The sequence below is a fragment of the Penaeus chinensis genome, chromosome 3 (assembly GCF_019202785.1).
Source record: "Penaeus chinensis breed Huanghai No. 1 chromosome 3, ASM1920278v2, whole genome shotgun sequence".
Taxonomy (NCBI): domain Eukaryota; kingdom Metazoa; phylum Arthropoda; class Malacostraca; order Decapoda; family Penaeidae; genus Penaeus; species Penaeus chinensis.
In genome coordinates, this window is record NC_061821.1 from 11,912,835 (window position 1) to 11,939,096 (window position 26,262).

The 26,262-nt window shown below is 44.9% G+C and overlaps 2 protein-coding genes across 3 annotated transcripts in view; both read right to left on the reverse strand.

Moving 5' to 3' along the window:
- Nucleotides 1-692: 692 nt before the first annotated feature.
- LOC125038761 overlaps nucleotides 693-26,262 on the reverse strand; it is a 346,591-nt gene continuing 321,021 nt past the window's right edge. The window contains exons 8-19 of one of the 2 annotated variants that reach the window (XM_047632348.1): nucleotides 6,032-6,231; nucleotides 5,578-5,827; nucleotides 5,234-5,407; nucleotides 4,927-5,106; nucleotides 4,632-4,811; nucleotides 4,286-4,507; nucleotides 4,035-4,175; nucleotides 3,622-3,835; nucleotides 3,369-3,489; nucleotides 3,069-3,187; nucleotides 2,597-2,725; nucleotides 693-2,032 (exon numbers count right to left, since the gene is read on the reverse strand). In XM_047632348.1, coding sequence (XP_047488304.1) covers nucleotides 1,950-2,032; nucleotides 2,597-2,725; nucleotides 3,069-3,187; nucleotides 3,369-3,489; nucleotides 3,622-3,835; nucleotides 4,035-4,175; nucleotides 4,286-4,507; nucleotides 4,632-4,811; nucleotides 4,927-5,106; nucleotides 5,234-5,407; nucleotides 5,578-5,827; nucleotides 6,032-6,231 — 2,013 coding nt within the window. In that variant the 3' untranslated portion in view covers nucleotides 693-1,949. The remainder of the gene's footprint in view (nucleotides 2,033-2,596; nucleotides 2,726-3,068; nucleotides 3,188-3,368; nucleotides 3,490-3,621; nucleotides 3,836-4,034; nucleotides 4,176-4,285; nucleotides 4,508-4,631; nucleotides 4,812-4,926; nucleotides 5,107-5,233; nucleotides 5,408-5,577; nucleotides 5,828-6,031; nucleotides 6,232-26,262) is intronic. The other variant, XM_047632357.1, reaches the window with a different exon arrangement.
- The window catches only part of LOC125038774, a 42,403-nt gene continuing 38,424 nt past the window's right edge, over nucleotides 22,284-26,262 (reverse strand). The window contains exon 2 of the mRNA XM_047632370.1: nucleotides 22,284-22,305. Coding sequence (XP_047488326.1) covers nucleotides 22,300-22,305 — 6 coding nt within the window. The 3' untranslated portion in view covers nucleotides 22,284-22,299. The remainder of the gene's footprint in view (nucleotides 22,306-26,262) is intronic.

A 26,262-nucleotide genomic window follows, 5' to 3' on the forward strand; every position in this document is an offset into this window, starting at 1 on the left:
GACTGCTGTACTGTCAGCATTGAGAAAGCCTGCATAATAGGTGGTAGAACAAACTGATTGGTGTCATTGTCATTAGCATCAAGTATCATTATTAACCTCCATTATCCAAGTTCTGGATATTGACCATTATGGTAAAGTGCAGATAATTTCTTACAGATGCAAAGTATTTTAAATCATCTGCTTTGTCAATAGTATGGTCATTCAGAATAGGCAGACATGATAAAAATATGAATGCCAGTTGATATTAATTTGATTAAATTTGTGTAACTATGTAATACATGAACAAAGATGAAAAGTGACTGAAGTGCATTTAAAGGACATGTTCTGAACACTTCATTGTAATAAAAAATACTCTAGGATATAGAATTTGACCAATTCTGGACTCAAATAATATGAAAAAAAGTAATGTCCAAGGAGAATTATGTCAGAAGAAATGAAATTTCAAATTCAAACAATCTTTTCACAATGGAGCACTTATGTTGAAATGTAGTTCTTTGGTCTTCACAAAACTCATATATGAAAATCATGAAAAACATAATTCTGCAAGATAGTTCTTATATCCAAAGGCAAATTTAGAATTCAAACAATGTAGTTTACGGTTTCATAATGGAGCACTTTTTTAATGTAAGGTATATTTAGTTTATCATAAATAACTATCTTGCATAACCTTGCAAAAAGGAAAATAAAACATATTTCAGTCAAAGAAACATATTTTGGTCTCTATATACATTTTTACAACAAATACATATATTTATATCACTGTACATGATAAACTATAATATATAATAGAAAACAAAGTTAAATTATATACAAGCATTAAATCAGTAAAGGATAAAGCAAATTTGTCTTGCTTGAACCATTTGGTATATTAACACCATGACACACCATACTGCTACACACTTTACAGGACAACTTTTTGCTCAACACTGAAATTTAATTAATGCTGTACTTCAGATAGCCAAACTGAAAGACTACATCTCCTGACAAAGAAAATTCATGTGCGTCATAATGATGAACGTGGCATTACTACATACTCTTTTATCACAATTTTTATTCTGATGCAACATCAAATACTTTCAGTAACAGAATCTGAGAAATTATAGATACAGGTGATAGACAAGGTTGCTTTTAATATATTTTACTGACTACTAAGTAAAGCTATTTTATCTCCATTGGAGGTCATATTAAGATATTTTAGTCTTGTGTAAATGAACTAAAATTTAAAATAATGAAAAGCACTTGTAAAGTGTTACAGCCAAATTAACTGTTAAAATAATAACAATAATTAATAATTATAATGATAATAATAATAATGATAATTAATAAAAATAATGGCACTTCATTACTTTTTCTCCAGTGACAACAAACAGCCAGTTATTTAACATCTGACAACATCAAAAACACAACTGGAAGAAAGTGTATCACCTAAGCCTGCAGGTGATGGTTATACTCTGATATGATCACCTTATAGATAAATAAATTAGGGATATGTTTAAGGAATTATCACCTTCATTATCTGAATACATCCTCACCATCAACTTGCATCTCTGCCTCCCAGATTTGTGACAGCAAACTGAATGTGACTAGATTCCTCCTATTACAGCTCCTAGCAGTATATTTTTCCACAGCAAGAAGCCTTATTTGTTAAGGAGGTTAAATCTGGATTATGTCACTGTACCTTGAATGAGTTCATTGGTCATAATCATCTGAATAATGCACAGAGGAACAGCATCATCAGTGCACTATCTTAGATAAATAAATGCCAATGAGTATTCTTTTCATTTTTTACCCTTCCTTACTGGGTTTGTAACTCAAAATTTGTGTCATCTAAAACTGCCAATTTGTAGATGATGTGTTATCAGTAAACCAGATTATTCAACTTCAAGTCAAAGCAGATTTCCTCAAGCTTTCTTGACAAGACTTTACACTGCTTAGAGTAAAGATGTCTCTCAAACAGGGTGGTGCTGGATCTGGCTGAGAGTTCTTCCTGAGCCTCTTCCTTTCTTGTGACCTCCAAAGCTGAACCACAGACCTGAAGTAGACATTTATTTGATTAATATCACATTTTTGAGCAAATAATAATATCAATATTATTTTCATGACCTTGTAAATGCAACATAAAATATAAACTGCAACTTTAGAACTGTCTAGGAAGCACCTCAAAAGCAAGAGAAAATACATATAATCTAGGAAGAGGAAAACTAGGCTAAATATTAGAATCTAAAAGCCTTGTTTAACACCAATCTGCTTATAGCTTCATTAAGGGCATTTTTAAAAAAATATAATTCCAGTTAAGCACCATCACCAATCAGTTATCAGTCAGTACAGCACTACAAATAGTCATAATTAGCATAGGTCCAATTTATTATGTACAAATGGTTGGGGATGATCACATTTATCAAATCTTTATGATGACGCTACATGCTGTAAATCATCTTGTGTTGTACATCAGCTGTACAAACTCTTCTTAATGAATGTAATTTAGCATCAGAGTCTTGGATGTGTGAGTGCCACCATCACCATAACTATGTACAATCAATGTATTTGTTAGCAGGTCTCTTTGTCAAGTTTTGCCGCAAGGTTTGTCTACACTTGCCTTTCTTCTTGCCTTCAGGTGGCTCAATACCAGAAGGGAGGCTATTGGAGCGTACTTCAGGATCAACATTGACTAGAAGTTCAGCCTGAGCGTATGTCATGGCTTGTACACGCTTGTGCGATTTGGTGGCTGTGAGAGAACATACCAAACTATTTCATGTGGATTTCTGTGATCTGGTGCAAATTGCTACTTAGAAAGAGAATAGATTGTATATCTATTTGTTGATATCTGATATACCCTATTGCAATATAGAAACAGAAACAAAACCGAAACAGCATGAAAAGAAAACTAAAACAGTAAGAAATTACTAAGTTGTGAAATGTGCATCATAATCATAAAGAGCAGCTGCCTTAAGGCAGCTACTAATGATGTGCCACAGAGATGAGCTGGAGTAAACCTGTGGGAGGGTAAAAATATAATAGAAATGTAGAGCAGTGGCCAATAAATGGAGAACTGTGATTTAAATACTTACTTCGAGGTCTCTTTGGCCTATTCTTTTGGTTGCGAGCTGCAACTTTTGCCAAGTGTTTTGCTTTGTCTGCTACTACAAATCCTGCAGATTCATCTTCTGCTACTAGTTCCCGTTCTCGTCTGTTGAAGAATCGTATATAAGTTTGTAGAAACAGATATAGTTTTGAAAGACTAAAAATCTAGTTGATATATAAAAACTACTTTATGGGAGGAAAGAACTTTTGAAGAAATGATTCATCTCTGTAAACCACAAAATAATTTGACTGTTGTATTATAAAAGAACTAACACTATGAAACTTACTTGAATGCCTCCATCCATTTCTGTTTTTCTGCAGTAGTTTTGCAAGAGAAAACATACCACTTATTCTTCTCAAAACTATGAATCTTCCATCCATTATGTACATTGATGTTGAGGCTGGAGTCTGTGGAGAAGAGCACATATGAATAAATATGAAATACAGATTTTTTTGTCTGCAATTTTGAAAAGCATGTTTAACCCAAGTACATTCGTTCCCCTCATATCATGATGTAACACATTACTATTAGTTCCTTACCCTTTCCATCAGGGAGATCAACAATCTCACAGTTATCGAGATTGAGTCTCCCTCTGTAAACAAAGGTGTTCCGCTTGAGGAGGTCCCGCTTGCAGTACACAAGCTGATGATCAAAGAGGAATAGGGTAACTTCCTTTGGCCAGGATCCACCAACTCCTTTGGTAACTTCTCCTTGGTAGATCAGCTGTGAACTGTCCTCAAGGAGCTCCGGTCCCTTGATAAAAAAAAGGAATTATTAATTTCTGAACTAGAATGATGTCATATCTTATATATCCAATAAGCCTGTTCTGTACTGCATCCTGACTAACAGGAGGTAACATCATTTCTTACATTGCACTGCCTGAAAATGAGTTCTTCTATTAATTATGTAGCGAGTACTAAAAATCTAACAATAATTGTAAATATCTCCTTACCTCCCAACCTTCCACTGTGATCTGCCAAGACGCAATCTTCTCTAAGCATTCCATTCTCCGTTTTCTTTCATTCACCAAGAGAGCCACATCTCGCATAGCCTCTAAGGCCCCTTGGACACTGGTGTAGTCAGGATGGTCAGGCTGGAATTCGTTGGTAATTAGTTGTTTGCCTTCGTTATTTGACGAAGGTTAATAACTCATTTTTCACATTTTTTACTCTGACACATGTAACAGCCTGGATATCAATTTACCTTTGTATACTTTAATAATTCTTGAAGTTGAAGAGGATATTTGCAGATCTTTTGAACTGGCGTTAGGAGAAATCCATCGAGAGAAATGTCAATCATTTCCTGAAGTAGTCTGCATGCCTCAAAGAAGTGCACATACTTCTGATCTTGGTAAAGCTCTTGTAAAGATGATACTGCCGAAGGGTGGTTATTACAGTATTCACTGTAGATCTCAAATCTCTCTCTCTGAAAAATAATAATTTTAATTAATGATTCGGAACAATAAAATTTACATAATCACTTCATCCATATACGCATTTATACAAATGCAATCAACAAAATGAAGATTGTAATATAGGAGAAAACTTACGTTACGTATGAAGGTCGCACCGATGCAGGACTTGAAAGGCTCTTGCCAGTCGATGCACATTTCAAGTTCTCTTAGGAAGTTACTCTGGAAATGGTACAGCGCCTCCATGTTGCCAAAGATCGTCGACACTCGCTCGTCGGTGAACATGTCGGGCCTTTTACGGACTTGTCTGAGGTATCCCTATAAGCGGAAAGAAGAAAATTAAAAGATGAACACGATTCCCACAATGCACAACCGTAAATAAACTAATAAGCCTCCGAAAGCAATCATCTACACGCTTGGCATATGTCCATACCTCGACGACGTCTCGCAAATGTTTCACGAAGTCCCGCTCTGTCGAAATTATTTCATTAATGACGTTAGTGCGAATCTGGTCGTGAGATAACCCAGAGATACTGAGCTTCCGTGCTGGTCCTCGAGCTGACGTGTCCTGGTGGCCTGACGTATCTTGGTGCTCTTCCTGGTTCACTAGTAACTGTTGATGTAAAGCAAATACATATTAGTATGTTTAATAAGTATCACCTGAAGCAAACATTTTGCAAAAGACAATCGCTGTTTCATTTGATTTTTTTTTCTGTGCGCTACTACCAGTTGATCCTTACCCTGACAAACGCCGCCGGGAACCACCCTGCTCGATGGCTGATCCGTCCCCACCACCAGTCCTTGTCGCTCGAATCTATCACAGTGATAAGGTCACCCGCTTTGAACACTAACTCCTCGCAGTCAAGGGTGACATGGTCCCACAGAGCTTCGGCATATATGATCATATCGTCATCCTGCAAGTGAAAGGAAATTTTAGTGCTATTATTTTTTTTCAGTTTCGTTTTTTTTAAAGATTTCTCTCTCTTCAATATCATCAAATTCAGTAATATACCAACTTCGATTACAACCCGAATTTGTAATCGATCACTCCAACCTACAAACTGAACAATGGCGGGAAACCAACCTCTTCCAGACTTCTCTTCAAATCGGTTCTAAAATCTTCGGAGTCGGACATTCCAATCTCATCTTCAGAAGTCGTGTTGTCTTCGTTGAGGATGTTGCCGGCCGAGGGTCTTCGCTGCCGTCTCCTGGGGGTGTTCGTCGGGCTCCTGCATTTGCGAAGGGTCGATACGGGGGTATCGTAGGCCTTGTCTAAATCTAAGGGTTGACTAATGGAGCGACGCAAATGGGAGGAGCCTTTACTTCTCTTCAGACTGGAAACGAGGAAACAGGTGGATAAGGTTACGATTCCGTATTACTTTATTATTTAAATGATTATATACTTAAGTAAACATCAATATGGGGAATGACCTACGTGTACCAGCGATGGAAAACAACAAAAGTCGACAACATTAAAATAGAAAAGAAAAACAAATCTATCTACTTTTCAAGCAGGTAGATAACCACTGCCAAATTACCTCTTGGATCTGTTCAAGGATGCAGTGTGTTGAGGCAATCTGTGGGCGGGCCTTATCTTGATGGGTTGCGGGGTGGAGAGCTGACGCGAGTAATGCAGCGAGCCACGCCCTCCAGCGCCGCCCACGTCGCTGTGCGTGCGACGGACCGCCCGTGGGTTCACTTCTCTCAGCCCGCTTGATCCATCATCTGCCAAGCTCGCCTGAAAGATAAGAATACAGTGTCATTATTTGAGCTTTTGTCATGTCACTCAGTAAGAATATACATTGTTATTACTGTTCATATACAAGCCAACATATTTGTAGTGGTAATGTAAGACAGCATTCAAAGACAAAATATTTTCCTTCAAGTTTGCTAGTGCACAAAATCCCCATATTCTAAAACAAAACGAACAGCAAATATACTGACGTAATATATACGACATTAAGAGTTCTGCGAAAACACCACCACTTTAGTATGCTAATGGAATGCAATATATTATTTACATTATAAATAGCCCACAATGTTACTCGGAACAATGAAAATACAGGAATATATTCATCATCTCCACTTGTTTTCGTACAAATATACACAACTAAAAAAATCAGCCGGCGGGCTCATGACTAAGAAGTCTGTGCAAACGCGTGTTATTGCCCAGGGCACTTGACGTCATACCGCCCAGGGTAAGAAATTATTCTAGATCTTTCCCCCCGCACGCCAGAATAAAGAAACGAAGATACACCTGACATTAGATGCTGCTCTCGAGTTACAGCGGGACGCCCGGCCTCGCATATTCCAGGATCAGCCTACTACTACTACTACCACTACAACCGTTCGCAAAACCCACGCAGTCACACGATCTGTCCTAATCGTATTGTGAAACCCGTTTATTTCTCCAGAATTCAAAACCGGTAGAACACGTGAACACATTACCTTGACAAGAAACTGAAGGCCATTAAATACAACCATCTTCTCAAAAGTATTTCTTTTCCGATCTCAGAGGCTTCTGGTCTGGATCTGTTCGCCGTTTAAACTGCCAGCGGGAAATGGGCAGTTGCCAAGTGTGTAGTTTATATAATAAAACTAGGAAAACTTGGTCATTTGTATATGACAGATTTTTTCATACTAGTCAGTCCTTCAAACCACCGCAAAATAAATTATTTCACTCCCAAAGAAGACACACAGTTACACTAGCGTTACACCTTCACGATGCCGGCAACACTACAACAAACAGGTGTCTCCAGGTGGATCTCTTCGCTAATAATTGAAACTTTAATACAGAATTACACAGCCGAGTTTCAGCCCTAAAGCACATTTAACGCCATTAGAAGAACCAGATCACGATAATGCATATCAAATACGCCAGGTGCAGGGCTCGGCCGCACTTGTTCGCCCCAACGACTGACGAAGACCGAGGCATGATCTCGGGCAGAACCCATGTACGCCCACCAGGTTACCAGATGCCAACAAAACTGGATTTTTTTTTTAAGTCTTATGTACTCCTTTTGAAATGTTTATGCAGTAGATATGTGGAAGGGCACATGAACGTCCATTACCACTTGCAACTTTAAAGTAAACAAGCAAAGTTTTATTGACAAAATAAAATGTTGAATAATCGACAGTTGACATTCAGCGTAACCAGTTCCTTCTGACGTCATATTCCGACTCCATGTCTCCTACCGGGAACTCACGTATACATTATAGTAATTATCCTGCATGAGGAAATATGCAATCACGCCTCGATGCTGCCTGCTATCCGCGAGATGCTTCTCTCCCTCCCCCTCAAAGCCGCCTGAATTTCCCCGCCCAGCTGCCTCGCCGTGTGGCTGGCTACCCGACGCTCGGATATTGTGTATCTGTCCATGATTTCCTCGGCGGCCTTTTTTTTTTCCTGATGTTTTGGCGGAAAAAAATCAGGCAAGATAAGCACACCACAGTGGTCATGTGCGATTTCAAACTATTGCAATCCGATAAGATTACGACGAACACATTCCAGTAAAAACCACTGGCCTTTTAACACTAACAATGCCTTATCTTGATTGAAGTTACTCGAAAGAAATGTTACCGAAAATCTCTGCCTTGTCCGGAAAACACGGATCAGAACCAGGGCAGACCACGCAGTAAGGAATGCTTAACAGAACTGCTAGCATGGAGGAAAGGCATGACACACGAGTGATAACGAATATACTGGGTTGTGTAAGATAAGATCACTCACACAAGTTACCGAATCTTATCTCAACTAGAGATAACCATCACCCAACGAATTCTTCGGGGTCACTTTTAAACATTCCATAGAACGCATTTTTTCACAGGATCTTCCCCTTTTCCGTTATTGCTCGTCTTAATATGTCAGAATTTCCAGATAATATTTTTTCCCCAAAATATTGGTGACTCATCACGGCATCAATTTTACAGTTACCACGATGCATTGACATGCAGCAGGTTACACGTCACATTTCTATGCGAGAAACAATTTTTTTTGTGGTTTTTGAATAACGTTATCAGAGATATTGTATTTTTTTTATCGCTATTTCAAGTACAAACTATTCCATTTGCTCACTTCGTTCTCCATTATCCTAAGCATGACGAATAATCAACGAAACTCTTAAAACCGTATTCATTACCACCACAAAATCCGTTCCACGTTTTCCCTCACGCAGTACACAAACACCCGCCTTACAGATATGACGCTCCGGAGATTTTATCTAAGGCACAGAATTCAATTAAGGACAATTTATGGAACCTCCCTTGGCTCACCCGAGCTGCTTTCCACCACGCGCTACGGGCTTCAGGCGTCACATTGCATTTGAATTAAAGATAACACCGAATAAATAACCTCGATCCGTGGGGAGCTGCAGGCCGCTGGGCATCATCAACCGCCTGCATTGTGTGTCAACCATCATCACAAACCACTCATCATAATTATGTGGGCGGGAGAGGCATGGTGCTGGCTTTTTTTGCCGGGATTGGAATTTAAACAGTTTATTTTGCCAAAAGGTAGGGGGAGAGGGAGAGGGAAAGGGGGGAGAGGGGGAAGGGGAAGGGGAAGGGAGGAATAAATGAGGAAAGAGAGGGGAAGGAGAGAACGCGAGGGAAGAGGAATGGAGGGAGAGATGGAGAGGAAAAGAAGAGCAAGAGAGGGGCGGCAGGAAGGAAGGAAGGAAGAGAGGAAGGCAAGTATGTTTCAACCTACGGACACCGACGCCAGAACCCTCCTCCCCCCCCGCCCGCTCGAGTGCCCGACCGCGCTCTTTATCTTCCATCGGTGCCTTCCGGGTGCACAGTGCCTCTCGCGTCACCAGATGGGCCCGAGATACTTCAACGTGAGCGATAATGTCTACTGGAGGAAGCCCGTATCTCTAGGCCGGAACCTGGAATGTCGTCACCAGTCATATCGTGTGAGAACTATTTGATGGAGATAACTGTACGTGTTCGTCAACACTTCTTTTTTGTGGAGTGGGTGAGTGAATATATATATATATATATATATATATATATATATATATATATATGTGTGTGTGTGTGTGTGTGTGTGTGTGTGTGTGTGTGTGTGTGTGTGTGTGTGTGCGTGATTGAGTGAGTGAATGAGTGAGTGAATGAGTGGGTGAGTGAATGAGTGGGTGAGTGAATAAGCGAGTGAGAGAGAGTGCGTGTGTGTGTTTGTGTTTGCTTGCAAGTCAGAACAACACAATACAAGATGATCCTCTTTTTCTTTCAACTAACAGCCACGAACAAAGTACGAACGGAAGGGGTTGTGTATCGTAAAGCCACAGATTAGCTAGAGACCAGAGAAGAAGTTGATACACCACTGGATACAACCCACGGCAAGTTGGGCTAAAATACAGCCAGGCCCGAGGACAGGCGCACCCATCACGTCGAGAGGTGGGAACAAAGGCAGATTGACATAGGAGTGATGTATCGGCACCGCGCGCGCGCGCGTCTGTGTGAGTGTTTGTGTATCTGAGTGTTTGAGTGTGTGTGTGTGTGTGTTGAGTGTGTGTGTGTGTGTGTGTGTGTGTGTGTGTGTGTGTGTGTGTGTGTGTGTGTGTGTGTGTGTGTGTGTGTGTGTGTATGTGTGTGTGTTTGTTTGAGGAGAGGGGGGGGATGGTCACACTCGACCCCTCCACCAGGTATAAATGGTTAACATGCGCGACAGTACTGTATCGATCATCTGTCTCCCCGCCCTTCGCCCTCGGAGACGTTTATACCGCCTGAATGAAATTTCAATGTCTTTATTGTGAATCTGAGGGAATATTCGTCTACGCGAGAAACTGAAGCGACGAGGGGAAAATGCATAAAACATAACTCAGTTATGTTTTCGTTTCACTGAAGAACACGTCTCGCGAGAGAGAGATAACAGTGCACATAGATGTAACCGAGACAAATTGCCTACAACGACAAACCCTATACCAGAGTTTTTGCAAGAGGGCGAACTGCTGCAATAAGTTAATCAAAGAAGGTGGTCAGCACAACGTTCTGTCCACAGCGGACCACGTTTCTTTAGCTTATCGAAAAACTTGGAATGTGAACCCTTTTCGCTGCTACTTAGAACCCTCTCGATTTTTTATTTTATAAACATGCAGTGGAGTGAATCATTCGTAAAGTATTCCAGAAAACAATTTCCCTAAGAACTGATTAAAAATATACGATGAGCAAAATGCAGGTTGCCTAAACTATCAGAGAGAAACTGATGCGACGAGGGTTAGGAAAACGGGAGGGTGGAGGGGTGGGGGCAAGAAGAGAAAGGGGGAAAGGGGGAATTTCCACTAAAGAACAGAGCTCAACGAGTAACCTCGGCCGTGTATGAGGGCGCGGCGGTTCGCAGTACAATGCACAAGGCTACTCCCAGCTGATGCGCCCACACACAATGGGGCGGCCGCAGTCAAAGCGCCGGGAATCTTCCTGCGATTGGCGGCGAGAGGCTGCAATGTCCGCAGCGGCATTCACTCATCTGAGGAGCAATCCGACAATAACTTCCCATTACGGCAACGTGGCTTCGAATGAAAATTTAATAGGACGCAGCCACTCGGGGGAGTTTGCAACAGGAGGATTTTCCCTCGGAGAGCGGACAGAGAAGCTGGAGCAGTGAGCTGTTCTGCGGCATTTGCTCATCTCACCCTTGCTGCGGTAATTGCTAGCGGTTTTCTTTCCCAGGCACGACTTTGTGGCTTCCAAAGATTGTGTTTACTTAAACACTGCATTGGTAGCTATGTTACGGGCGTCGGCCTCCCACAAAAATCTAAGCATCTAAAGTACCAATGGCCTTCCTCTGTTGCAAAGGAGGGCTTAGCTACACATAATAGGTGTCTTTACCAAAATCCGAAGTTGGTCAGATATTGATACTCTTGAAATTTTCCAAGGAAAGGCCCTCGAGTAAATATGATATTGATCTCCAGCCTCGTAACCGCAGATGCTGTCTTCCAGAGTATCTGTGCCAGATCAGGTGGAAAGCCTGGTAGTCCCGCAATATATCGGGTATTACGACAAACCAGGCTTCGTCTCGCTCCCAAAGCCACGTTGCCTCACCCGGCCTGCACCGCGCTGCCGAGTCACAGGTCAGCTTGCAGGGCCGGGGTCGCGACCGCCGATCTCCACCGCCGGGCCTGGTCGCGCTCGTTTTCCAGGGAAGCTGGGGCGTCTGGGGGCGTGACGGCCCAACGGCAATTCAGACGGATCAGCTCTACAGAAGAACCGGAGTTCCTGCCTTCGCACACTCCCTAAACTGAGCCGTCGCGAGTCGCGCATTCCGGTGCGGTCGGTGGGCGAAGGCGCAGGCCAATCACAGCGATCCTCAGAGGCCGTTCCTTTCGAAATGCGCTGGCACGTGATTTCCCCATCATTTATCGGAGCAGATATGCAACAGTCATGCCGCATTACGACACAAGTTCTACTGCCACGGATCCACAGAAATGGAAAACCTGGCTGATCCATGCATTCACATAACACATTCTATTTCTATGTTTATGCGCCTGAGGTGTGTGACCCTTCTCGAAACCATTAGCGACGGCATCACCACAAAAGGTAAACCGCGAGTGAGTTACCTGCTGTGGGCAACCACGGCGTACTCCCCACGCTCTTGCTGTTCTCCGTGCCTCCTACACAAAGGAAACGGACGAAAGGAGGAACTTCGGTTTGGATGTTACTACTGATTTCTTAAATTAACTGGTCAGTGGAAAACCATTCACCTGCTTGCCCTGATTGGACACGCGATCACAGGGCAAATGCAACTAACGGCGAATACGTAAATAACTAACTTTATCTAAATTGAATCTGGGAAAGACTATACGCCGGAAGTGGTCGCTATTACACTCCCTCGCGCTCTCCCCTCACTCCCTTACGCCAAACTTCCGGCTCAGGAATTATGGCAACATCGACCGAAAAATAATTATCCCCGTATAACACACGGAAACGTATCGGGGGGATCTGATGCAGTGACTGCTTCGGGAAATCGAAGTACATCAGCAAGGAGAAAGGGCCCGGATCACGCGCGGGCCAGGGAAGCGTGTGAGCTCATGGCGCGTCGCTCACGGCGTTCCCCGTGCACGTGCAAGTTCCGGGCTGGGGCTGTGTCGTTGCATGTGGCACCCGCGGGTTCTCCCGAGCACCATGCGTTCCGCGTGGTCATCCGCTCCCCCTTGCCCTGAGGGATTCCTCTCCAACACGCAAACGTACGGACGCAGACACGCACGTGCATTCGCGCGCGCGCGCGCGAGAGAGAGAGAGAGAGAGAGAGAGAGAGAGAGAGAGAGAGAGAGAGAGAGAGAGAGAGAGAGAGAGAGAGAGAGAGAGAGAGAGAGAGAGAGAGAGAGAGAGAGAGAGAGAGAGAGAGAGAGAGAGAGAGAGAGAGAGAGAGAGAGAGAGAGAGAGAGAGAGAGAGAGAGAGAGAGAGAGAGAGAGAGAGAGAGAGAGAGAGAGAGAGAGAGAGAGAGAGAGAGAGAGAGAGAGAGAGAGAGAGAGAGAGAGAGAGAGAGAGAGGAGAGAGAGGAGAGAGGGGAGAGAGGAGAGAGAGAGAGAGGGGAGAGAGAGAGGGGAGAGAGGGGAGAGAGAGAGGGGAGAGAGAGAGGGAGAGAGGGGAGAGAGAGGGGAGAGAGAGAGGAGAGAGAGAGAGGAGAGAGAGAGGAGAGAGGAGAGAGAGAGGAGAGAGGAGAGAGAGAGAGAGAGAGAAGAGAGAGAAGAGAGAGAAGAGAGAGAAGAGAGAGAGAGAGAGAGAGAGAGAGAGAGAGAAGAGAGAGAGGGGAGAGAGAGAGGGGAGAGAGAGAGAGAGAGAGAGAGAGAGAGAGAGAGAGAGAGAGAGAGAGAGAGAGAGAGAGAGAGAGAGAGAGAGAGAGAGAGAGAGAGAGAGAGAGAGAGAGAGAGAGAGAGAGAGAGAGAGAGCGAGAGAGAGAGAGATAGAGAGAGAGAGAGAGAGAGAGAGAGATCAGACATGAACGCCCATCGCCATCCCGACAACATTTCGAAGAAAAGAGAGAGAGAAGAAAGATTCTGCGGGAACTCTAAAATGCAGATGCAATTTGTAGCGCCGTCCACAAAACACGGGTCCTGACAGGTTGCAGCATTTACTCTCAGAGGATACCACTGAGGAGAGATTAGGGTTAGGAAAACGGGAGGGTAGAAGGGTGGGGGGCAAGAAGAGAAAGGGGGAAAGGGGGAATTTCCACAGTGACTGCACAGCAAAAACAAACAAACAATCTATTGCCAAATCTAAACCTTTGAATGATGCTGACAGCGACAACGATGAAACTAAATCAAAAACAATCTTCTAATCTTCTCAACTACAAACGGGTTGTATTGCTCAGCTAAACATACGTAACACAAAACCTTACGTAACAACTTAAATCGCCCCCACCCCTAAACCCCCTCACCGTACCAACAGGTCGTTTTATCAATCTTGCATATCACCTAGGAATCCTTAGATAAGAAAACGTAAATAAAAGTTTGTCGCGGTGTTTGATACTCTTTGCCCCCCCCTCCCCCCCTCTGCTTATGCCGTATCGTAACACTGACGCCCCCCCCCCCTCCTCCCCCTTCACTTATGCTGTATCGGAACGGAGATCCCTTTCCCCTCATAGCTCTTGCTGACGTGGGTGAGGACACTTGCTCGGGGAAATGAATAGCTGGCGTCACATCTACCTACTCGAAGCGCAGGAGGGAGTGACAACGATAAGGATTTAAAGAGGAAAACGTGAGAAATATGCTACCCGACTTATTATTTCTTGCTCGTGTTAACAAGAGAGGAAGAAACACGGGAACGGACTCTGGCAGGTGGGATCGTCCCCGCGCGAGGAAATGCTTCTCCGACGCGTGAGGGTCACCGGTATGAGACACGATGAACGAGTCCGAATGTACACGAGCCCGGGATCATAAGCACGATCAGAGAAAGGGGATTTACAGATGATGCGTGAGGCTAAATTGTTTGTCTTCCAACCATAACACGTTACCCATACCCAGCATCATACCCTCAACCACCCGAGACGCTTGAGTAAAAGTAATTAAATAACCCTTTATACCCGTACCCTTCTCCTTATTGTTCTCCCCAGCTGGACGACCGAGAAGGACCGACGCTCTTTTGTGTAAGGCAGCGGGGACCCTTCGGCCGGCCCGACCAGGGGGCGACAGGCGTGAAACACAACCCATATGGTGGTCAACTAGGCGCGAGATGGGTCAGGTCAGTTTCTTTTAAGAAGAATTCTATGATATGCGCATTTTATACATATATATCATAAAAAATAAGAAAGCTAGAATTACGAGTATACATAAACTAGAAACAATAGCCATTAAATAAATTACATAAAATTTCGTTCAGGGCCATGTTTTTCCCATAAGAATGGTCTTGATTCACACGGCGTCGCGATCTACAGGATGTGGGCAATTATCAAATAAACCCTGGTTCGCCGAGATACAAAAATGCGCTATTTGTTCTCTCCTCGAGGAGGGCCGCGCGAAAACCGGAGAGGGAGAAGTGGCGTGCGACCCCAGCCTCTTCGCGTCCCAGAGCCAGCCGGAGCCGAGGGTAAACAACAAACAGGCTCTTAAGAAGCAATCCATCACAGGGCACCAAGACCCTCGAGACAGCACAGGTCACGGCGCCCCTTCCCCTTCCTCGCTCTTCCCCGTCGAGTGCCAATGACCTTGGGTCTTACTGGGTCAACAGGGGTCACGGCACTTCCTGTTAAGATTGGCACCGTGACCTATCGGGGATCTGACGAACCTCTGACCTCTGCCGTGATCGCGTTGGACCATTTGATACCCGAAAATTTGTAATATTAACTGTCATTTGCTCGACAAAAAGACCTCGCCGGATACAGGGTGAGGTTCAACATATCGAAATTCGAATCCACTGTGCATTTTTCAACCAAAAATAACGCGTTGTCTCTAGTCCTCTTTATCAACAACAATTAAAAGTCTCCATCTAAAATTAACTCCCTAATGCAATATTTTCATGCATGCGTGTTTTAAATAGCGAAAAGCCGAGGACATAGAGAAGAAAGGGAAGAAGGAGAAGGGAAGGAAGAGAAGGGGAGTTTATGGCCGGGGATCGGCAGCAACGACTTTAAGATCCATCAAGATTTCCTGACCCATACACGCTCCTGTAGCCGGATCATCAATCACTCCCAATCAGCACTCCCAATCTAAACTCGTGCGCAGTCAGGTACGGGCTCACGTGCACACGCCCAGACTATAGTTCCGGCGAGACCTGACCTTCCCTGCTTCAAGACCAGGTCAGAGGAAGGAAGGAAGGGCGGGCAGGCAACTGCCTCTGGAGGCGGGCTAGTATGAACAATAGTCTGCGCCCGCCCCTTCCTGCTACATATTACGTCATCCGATCCGACTAAAATACACCTCGCATGATATATCCACGACAATAATTCTCATTCGACTGTTCCTCGACCTATTATTCGCGCCATAATATCGGACGTCACAACATAAAAAATCCCGACAAGCACTCGTCAGCCCCAAGGCTCGTGCGCAGCCGACCGGGAAAGCGCTGTCTATCCCTCCGTATTCCGCCAGCCTCCCTGTGCTTCATAGGCTGTAATGCGTATTTTGCTTTGATCACTTCAGGCGGATTCTTTAGTTTATAAGTCGACGCAGGGAATCTAAATGACTTTCTGAATAATGTACGAAGCAGTGTTCTTGGCTTATTCATGACAGCTTTTCAAAATCTCGTTTAAAATAGTGCCTACTATCGAGTCAATGAACGCGATTGGCGAATCAGCAAAGCAAGACATTTACGCGGAACGAGGACGTTTATCACGCGGGCGAAGCAGTCGGGGGTGGAGCAGGCACTCGAGGTGTCGTACAATCAAGACAATTAGCTTGCCGTCAGCACGACAATGGCAAAGCCGACACGGAGTTCGCCGGCCGCCACGAGACCCGGCCTACCGTGCAAATGACACACTGAGCGATACCGCGAGCCGGCGAAACCCAAAAGTAAGAGCTCTAAAGGCTTAATTGAAGACGGATACATTTATATCAACTTTATATGTAGGTCACGAGTCGGTTGGGTTCTCTTCCCCTCGTGCACGCCCGCGTTCTCCACGCCTCGAGAATATTGCGCTGATATTAAATGTATTATGAGCGTGAGAGATACGAGGAATGGGGGGAGGGAGGGGGGATGCCGTGGAGGGAGGGGGAGGGAAGGATGAGGATGCAACAAGCGGAATAACTTTGCAGCAGCCAAGTAAAAGTCGCGGATCAATATGTCGCCCGCGGGCCTCGCTGGATCACTTGAAAGGAAAACTAAATTGGGAGAGATTCTTCGCTCCAGAAGCCTCAACCGCCATTGTCTCTTGTCAATGATGCTTATTATTCACAGAGAAGAAACAAGACTTCTCTTTCTTTATTTCTAAAAAGTGTAATCAGATATCCACGTGCACGCGCTCGTGACAAGATTTAGTCCCTATTTACACATTGATAAAAACATCACCGAGTTTCTTCCCACCGTAGGACGCAGAAACGTGAATTGGTGCAAAATGGGTTTCTGTTTCGCTTTCCGATGATTTGACATTTTTTCGGGAAACGTGTGGAAAGTAGCAGACATTCCCTCCCTGACACACCTTTGCACGGACGCCATAATAGCATCACTGTTTTTACACAAATGAATACATTTTAAAATCTGTGCTATAAACTGCGACCTTGCTGGCTTTTGTATTCTCGCTCGGTTACAAACTAAACTGCCCATATCCAGGTACTACTACAAGACATGAATGTAAACAAGAAGGCAGAATATTACCTGAAATAAAAACATTTACATACAGGTCCCTACCGACGGTCCCTAATGCGCTCGAGGCTCCTAACAGTCTATGCAAATTAGGCAACAACAGATTCTCCAGCATCCTCCCCGACTGATAAATGCGGACCAACGCTTTTGCTCTTAGACAGTTTATCATCCATAAATCGCCCGCAAAATAATTTAGCAAACGACATTCTCTCCAGAATTATGCAATGAAGATTTAACGTCACGGATGAATAACAAACCTCGGCATAACTATTTCCTGCTGACCGCATATGAAGAGCATTTTAAAATGTGAACCAACACAAGGCACAAAAGAGAAAATGAAGGAGGATTCATGAAGGGTTCTCGAGTTCCGAATTATTCCAAGTTCCCGAAGCGCTATCACACAAGAAACCCCGCCGCAATAAGGGCGAAAAGTGAGTCTCAGGCTTGAGCTATGTCGGCCTTACGAACACCGTGTTGAATGACACTCCTTTGTCCCCGAGAGCCACTCCACATAAGGGCCTGCGGCTAGAAAGCTTTGTTGGCGTAGTCACGAACGCAGATTTCCTGTCTTTACTGATTACATTTCTTTCTTTATAAAAGAGTATACAACTCGCGTGAACAGAGCATCTTCGCACCTGCTGTCACGACACAGCTGTACTTTGTGAACTAATTGGAAGTCGTGCGAGGGAATACGTTACCACCGATGCACGAATCCGGTTGCTGAACCCGCTACTTACCTGCAATAAAGAGGAAAAAAACAACATTAATTAAGTGGGCAAAACACATTTGATAAATGAAACACACACACACACACACACACACATACACATACACACACACATATATATATATTTCGGACCCTCATCGGACGATTCCCTCGCGGAGTCCAGCGGCACCAATTGGCGCAAGCAACAAAGAGCGAATGCCACCGGCCGCCTTCTCGTCTCTAAAATCTCGACGAACACGACACCAAATACAGAAAAACAGCCGAAGCATTCCAGTCGTTCATTTACTACAGTTCTTTCGAAAGGATTAAAACCCCAGCGCCATTGTCGTAAGGTTCGTTGATTACACCCATGCCACACCCAGGCAAACAACTAGGCCATGCTGTCAGAGACGCTACAGTGCACGCGGCGGGGATGCAAGCAGGCTAGTCGAATCGTCCGTCGTGACAATCGTCAGCCGTAACGATTAGAGTCCGGTGAAATGTTCTTAAGTGGTGAGGAAACTTTATCCTAAATGAAACGTATGCTGTCAAATCGAAAAAAAAGTCACCAGTGTTTGGTTTTAATGACCATCAATGTACAGGAAATATGGTGGTATTTACTGATCACCGTACAACAATAAACAAATACAATAGATAAATAAAAAAGCAATGCATATAGACATGGGACGGATTTGTTTGTTAGTTAACAAAACAACAGTACTGTTTAAATATCATCCAGACAAAGGAATGGTTTAGCCAAAATCTGAACCACCCCCTGCAAAACAAAGGAAAACATTTATTCTATCAATTATTTCTATAGATCTATCGCATACAGATTGCTCGTCGACTACAATATGATTTTCTTTCTTTTTAATTTTCCTTAAACTGCTGAGTTTTTGGAGAGACAGACGTCCGGCAGCCGGGTCTTCTAGGGAGAGTACCTCCCTGTACGACACCTGCGCCCGCGAAGTGGCAGCGCTTGAAGCCCTCCCGCTTAGAATCAATTTCTACATATGCAACAATTGAGACATCAGCTTTAGTGCATTTACCCTGAGAGCCCATCTACCAACCATGCACCCCATTGTACAGCAGAGGCCAAGCCTTGAGGCAGGTCCCGAGAAGCAAGTCTTTCAAACTCCAAGTGCTACATTATCTTTTCCCTTTGACAGGCTCCGATCTCCCCGGGGGATACGAGCTGGGAAGCTAACACAACTGCATAAGGTGCAATCTCTGCATTGCTCTTCCATTGTGCATCTTCGGCCTGGCCCACGGGGAGTGAGATCAAATGACCTGAAATGTAATCACATATGCTCGGCCGTGCTTCACGTGCGGTGAGGCTGGTGGGCGCACGTGTCTGGTGTTCACGCTTCCCCAGCTGTTGTTACCCGCCACCTCCTCTCCCCTCCCCTCCGCCCCACCCGAACTCCTCCACACCTGGCCTCCCCCACCAGGTAAACTGGTTCCCGGTAATTTAAGAGGATTATTCGCGTATTTTCCAGACGCCGCGAAAAGCTTGACAACGTACATAGAATCATATACAAAAGACGGCCTGTATCTACTCTCCCATTTGCGGGAAAAATGAATACGGACAATATCGTCCCGCTGCTGCGATTTATTTCGCGGACCTGAGCAATCCCAGCGCCGAGTGAACATCACAGCGCATTCCTTTCCAGCGCCTCTCCTTAATCCTGAATCAGCCTCCTCAGTAATTTTACGAATGTTTCTCCTCTACAGCGAGATTAATTTTGTTGTTGAGAAGCGCTCCCGCCTCAAATTGGGCCGTGTGACCTCTGCTGCGCCGTCGTAATTACTAGCCCGGGCGAGCCGGCTGGATTTAATGCCGCTTTAATCCTCGACACTGTGTACGAGGCCAGTATAGTGAACGCATAATCATATATTGCATAATAGCAAAACTTTATTAATAATAGCCATAACTATAAACATTTTCACAATCAAATTTCTCATTTATTTGGGGTTGCCAAGATTAATAACAAAGACACCATTATTTCCAAACATTCAATTAACTGCCATTTCTGACGGTCGCGAGAACATCACCCCCATTAGCCAATCTCCCGCTAGACTGCCCCACCCCCCCAGGCCCTAGCCTTCACCCTTGTACTTTCCGTGCATGAATACCCCCCCCCCCCCTCCCTCCACACGCACAGGCCCCCTCGTCGTACGTTCTTGTTTCGAAAGCCGCTTCTCCCCGGAAGTGCCACCGACGCCGGCCTCCCCTGGGAAACGTCCGCGACAGATTCCCAGCACGTCCGAAGAAGAGCTTATCTGAGCGTGCCAGACCCAAGACTCCTTTCTCTCCGGTGAGAAAGGGAGTCTCCTCGGACGCCGCCGCCAGGGGCAGGGTATGGCGCCCGCTCGTACACTCCCTTTACGTCGGCAGAGATTTGGAACGTTTACCGGCTTATGAGATTTTTTTTTATCTATAACAAAATCTCATAATGCCATATTTGTTATTCACTCACTTTCAACTGATAAAAGAAAGAAAAAAGGAAAAATCAAGTCAAGTCTCACCGAGGTAAATGAAAAAAAGAAAAAAAACCCTGGGTGTTATTTACGGCTTACGTAAAAGCGACCAATATTGCGCCGCTTGACCGAGAAACTAGAGACTCGCGTAATGGATGGGATTGTATTTTTCCTCTCCCCCGCCCCGTCCGTCCTACAACGTCTACCGTGACCCCAATTCGACTAAAAGGAAGTGAACGAGAAGAAAAACACGGAAAATGTTAATGTTCTTCACCATCAACCATGAACATGGGTACAATTTAAACATGCCTCGTTTAATTTATTTGCAACGTATCAATGACAAAGATGATGATATTGCAAATAATGATAATGTATCAATTGCTAAAAATAATGATAATGATGATGTATCAATTGCTAAAAATAAGGATACTAATGACGATAACATTATCATCATTTACGATGATCATAATCTAACTGATAATGACAATAATAATAAAAAACAATAACGCTTATAACAACAACGATCAAATGAATAAAATAAACAAGTGTTGAGTCTGCTCGCCCAATCCCACCCACGCCGTAATTAGGCGTCAAAATCGAACCGCTTAATCCGAAACAAGCCTCGCGAAGGTCAGCCAGGTCACCGGGGTCAGCGTGTGACACCTAACCCATCCCTTCGCGCATTACAACTTTTTCGAGATAACAATCAACAGGTGTTTGATTACCCCTTGGAACTTTAAGTAGACTTTCAATTCCTTAAGCTCAGTATTCATCTGCCTTGTCGAAGTCTGTGCTTCCCTTTTCCCACAGGGGCGGCGGTGCATTATGCGCCATGGTTCCAAAACGGGCGCTGACGCAAGAGCCAGGGTGCCGGGATGGACTGCGAGAGCGCTCTTGCAAGCAACCGCACAGTAACCGGATCCTTGAAAATTTGAGATGACATGTCCCTCGCTATTGCCAACTCTATGGAAATTTGGGACATATCTGCATTTTCCAAATATGGAACTACACATCTGGACCCAATGATAAATTCTTCTCCCGAAATCCCCAGTGGAAACTACATGCAAACAACAATAAGCCCAATGCAATGATTATCATATTCATACAGGGGCTGCGGAGGATGTGCAACCTAACCTTTATGGGCGAATATTTTAGTAAAACCGCCAACTCGGACTGACATTCCGCTCAATAATAAAACATAAAATGCGAGAAACCTTTATGCCTTTACGACTTCTTAAAATGGTCTACGCATGTTCAGGATAATGTATTTCCTAACGCTTCATATGTCTCCTAACAGGCTCTGGACTACAGTTTCGAAGTGTAACTTACGGAAGATATTTGCAGCTTTCTCTTGCCGGCCTTGAAGAATGACCCGACGCCTCGAAGCAGCATGCGCACCTTGGACTCGTTGCGCTGCAGGTGGGGCCCGTCAGCGGCGGTCGGGAGGTCCACCGCCGAGTGCACGAAGGCGGCGGAGAGCAGCCGCGGGGAGGAGGGCATGCTCCGGTGGCCCCGCGCCCACTTCGGCGAGGGCGTATTCTCGCGACTGCTGGTCACGCTTGTGCTCACCATCAACTCCGGCGCCTCCTCCGAGTGGCTCGCCGGCCGCTCCTCCATCATGCAGTACTCCTGCCACTTGTCCACTGACACCGAGGACACGCGGTGCTCGCGGGGAATGATGGTCGAGATCCTCTTGTTCCTCCCTCCGAGCGACGGAGCGGGAGCGTCGTTCACGCAGCACTTGGCGGACATGCTCTTGCTGCGCCCCCAGCCGCCCATCCTCTCGCGCGGACGAATTGCCGCGCCGCAACTCCCGGGCTTCGTGCGGCACATCCCGTAGCTGGGGCAGTGCGAGTCTCTAAGCGTGAGCGGCAGCAGGACCATCATAGCTGCACGCAATCATCACAACCTTCGTATAAGCACAACCACACTAACACTCACAAACAGAGGAAATGTCGTTATAATACCATAATGAGGTTCGAATTTTCGCGTAAAAAACACTGAATAGATCAGTCGTTATATAACACTTTCCCAACCGCACATCCAGCTCTAGCAGAAGGTGCACATCACAACAAATCCAACATCGAACTGACGGAGAAGAGCACCACGACCTCCGTCCAACTCACGGCGTCACGAACAACTGACCAGAAACTCCACACCTCTGACCCTGCCTCCTCCTCATCCCCCCTCCCCATCCTCCTCCCCGCGTGACCTCAGCTCCGCCTCCCCAGACATGCCAAGTTCCTCAGCCTCTCGGTCTCGCACGACGACTGCCTGCCCTGGACATCTCGAGGCTTCGACGACTACAAATGGCCGAGTGGGTGTTCCAGATCCGCTTGCTAGTTAATTCTTGATTTTACATTTCTTTATTTCATCTTATCAAGAAATCATAAGAATATTTAGTTATTCAATTCACAACACAAATATCTATCTAAACCTTTCCACTATTAAGCACCCCATAATTTAAATCAAGCCTAACGATTTTATCACATACCAATTTACTCGACAAACAAATTCCAGGAACATTTTAAAAACCTATTAATCACAGTAAGTACAATCCTAGGGAAGACCTCCGACCTCCGACCTCCCCTACAACCCCTTAGCCTCTCCCCTACCCCCTCCGTCTGGCCCCGCCCACAGCCCTCCCCTCGATGAATGGTGGATCACCCTGGCTGACCTGAGCTCTGGCCACGTGCAGCCTGAGGAGGTTTTATTGTCTAGACCAAACTTATTCGCGGTGGAATGTTGTTTTTGTTCCATTCCATTCATCCAGTGGTATGTAGGGAGAAAGAAAAGAAAAGAGAGAAAGAGAGAAAGAAAAAAACATGCAGAATATCTATTGGTGGGATCCCTAAAAATCAATATCCGTAGAGAAATATGATTTTTATATGCATTTACGTTTAGACATGGTAGTTTGTATGGGTATGGAAATAACAAGAAATCTATCTCATCAGTTCCTCCGGATAAGCAAATAAAAACAAAAACGTGCATCTCTATTTTAACATTTGAAAAGATACAAAATATCAATCAACTCTTTGCCATCCTCAGTTAAGGATTTTTAAAAAGTACCATAGGCCCCCCATAGCAAACCGCAGATTCAGTCAGACCCCTTCGGAGAAAATGTCCATCGACTTGTAAATCCCCGGGGTGTAGCCACAGGGGAAAATAAAAGACTCATAAGCTACTCCTAATCCTTGGCTAATTAAGGACTCTCGTCTCTACGTCCCGGTCGCATCTCCGGCCCCTTACGCCTTCTGCCCTAACGTCATAAGGGAGAAGATCGCCTGGCAGGACGCTTGTCACAGAGGAGGTATTCCCGGCCACCACGAGCAGGTGAGACCGTCGACGACAAGGAGCTGCCGATGAGGACAGACGTAAAGACGGAAGTGCTTTCGATTTCCAAGAAGATGAACCACCAAGAGATTGGAATTTGTGTATGAAATATTCATTACAATTAGTACGCTCATTTGTAACAAGTCCTAATGCGTGGTGGGTTAACTATACCTTTTTTATGGGTCATCCTAATAATAACTTCAAATTTATTATTATAAGGATAGATCATACATTTTTATCATTTGGATTACTGCTATCGCTACTATTCTTAACATTCTTCTTGATCTTTTATCTGCATTATTGCATATTCCACGTGTGCACCATGACTATCAATATCATTAGGAAAACATGAACAGGGCTCCATGCACGGCCACACGAACCACCTGCCACCCAGACTATTTTTAGCCGACGATAAAGGGGGAAAAATCGCGCAAGAAAACCACCTTCTCATAAATACGTGACGATTCACGGGAAACCGAATTTAAAGTGGTGTTCGTGATGTCGGAAATCCAATACAAGAAATAGTGCGGTTGGATGCTCTCGCAGCTCCCTCGCTCATCTTGCCCCGCGGTCGCCTCCTCGGGTGTGACATTACACAAGACGGTGTTGTTGCTGCTGCTCCCCGCCCGCCCTCGCCCTTCCGGATTTGCAGCCTCGTGACGAAGCAAACTGTGGCGCCGAGTGTGTCTTTCGCGCGGAAATTGGTGCAAGAATATTAATCCCCCCCGCCTCTCCGTCACCCCTACCCCTCCCCCCTCCCCCTATATGTGAAGGAATTTCCCGCAATCACTGGCCAAGAATGTGGATGCCAGGGCTGATAATCATGGTTCCGACTTGGAGAGCTCAAAACTTCCGCCAAGCTGATACGCCAACTTCCTTTTCCTCAAGTTCCTCCGTCGTTCTATTGGATATTTCAGTCTGAAATCATATACTGTATAAATATCAATCGTTCATCAACTAATCAAAGCTCACCGAACTCCTGAATAAAATAAATATATTATTAGGAAATCTTTCATTTTTATTCAGACTTAATCGTTTCAAAATCCCCGAAGTTTTGCTTCGAAATGAAAACTACAGAAACGATTACGAATGCATTTGCAGAAGAATATATGCAATAAATATGTACCACGCAATAGGAAAGCCAAACAGACTACTTCCCAAGAAAACAACATTACGGCGAATCCGAGCACAGGAAAACCAAACGCGACGGCCAACTTTGCATCGCGCATTCTCTTCCTCCTTGCGCGGAGGTAGCAACGAGAGCGCCTCCCCAAGCCCGGGCGCATAAAAAGCAGCATCTTGACCCGAGGGAAAACAGGTCGAAAACTTCAACACCTTTGAGGAAACGGGAGATAAGATCCCCTCTGCTCCATGTACACAGAGGCGGAGATAAGGGGCGTGAAAACTATGGTCCCCCGAGGTCAGCCCTCCTGTCCCGAGTGTGAGGTGTAAAAGGGGGTGGTCATACACCTGTCTACACCCTACTGAACCTTTTTCTTCAAATTATGACCCCCTAGTGCTAGCGTGCACCCTCACATACCCTAGCACGGTGTTGTCTGCATGTTGTGGCAGGATGTCAATACGCCGGTTTAGCGTGTAATGCCTGGCTGCTTTGTTAAAATCCACTGGACAAATTGCGCCTCTGTTTGCACGCGAATTACATCATTAGGGGGACTGCAAGAACCAGATCTAAACCAGATTTATGATGCTGCAGCCGCTGTTAAGATGTTTTGAGAAACTATTAGCATTTAAGATGAATGTGACCATAAATCCATTGCTGCAGTATAATAAATTTGGACTTTAGTTCCCAAGTGACGTTCATAACATATGCGTTTCATATTTTAATATCATGCACATTGTGTAAAGACCATCTGACCTCGATTAAACTACCCACGCGCTAGCATCTCGAGCCCCTTCTGTGGAAGTATTTGCTCCCTGCAATCTCTAAGGGGCTCTCTTCTCCCAGACTATATACAATGTCAACTGGATGCCACAATACGTTTCCCCTAATAACAATACTTCATAAACAAAGCACTACAAATAGGGCGCCCAACACTGAATTAAACAAAGACCGAAGAGAATTAGTGAAGTACAACGCCGCCCTCATTCCCCACCAACTTATTAACCCTCGGATAATTGTCTCCGCGGGGCCCCTCGGCCACTCGCAACCACACCATCGCAACCGATGATCGGCGCCAATCAGCATAATCCCCGTAATCCCCAATCACAGCCCTACGTAATCCGTCGTTCTGGGTCACCCTCCCCCAGGGCCATTCAGCACCTCACCTCGCCCTCGGCCGCTCCACAAAATAAAATACTAGAAATATCAAGTAACAATATGTAGATACATAATGATAGAGAGACTTACATAAGTAAAAATTACTACCTTATGTGATCTCGCTCTCTTACGGTGATACCACTGTAACACCTGCCAGCAAATAAGCTTCTCTTCATGAAAACAGACCCCGTAAATCATGAATTGCAATCCGATCCGCCCAGTGACGCCATTTCTG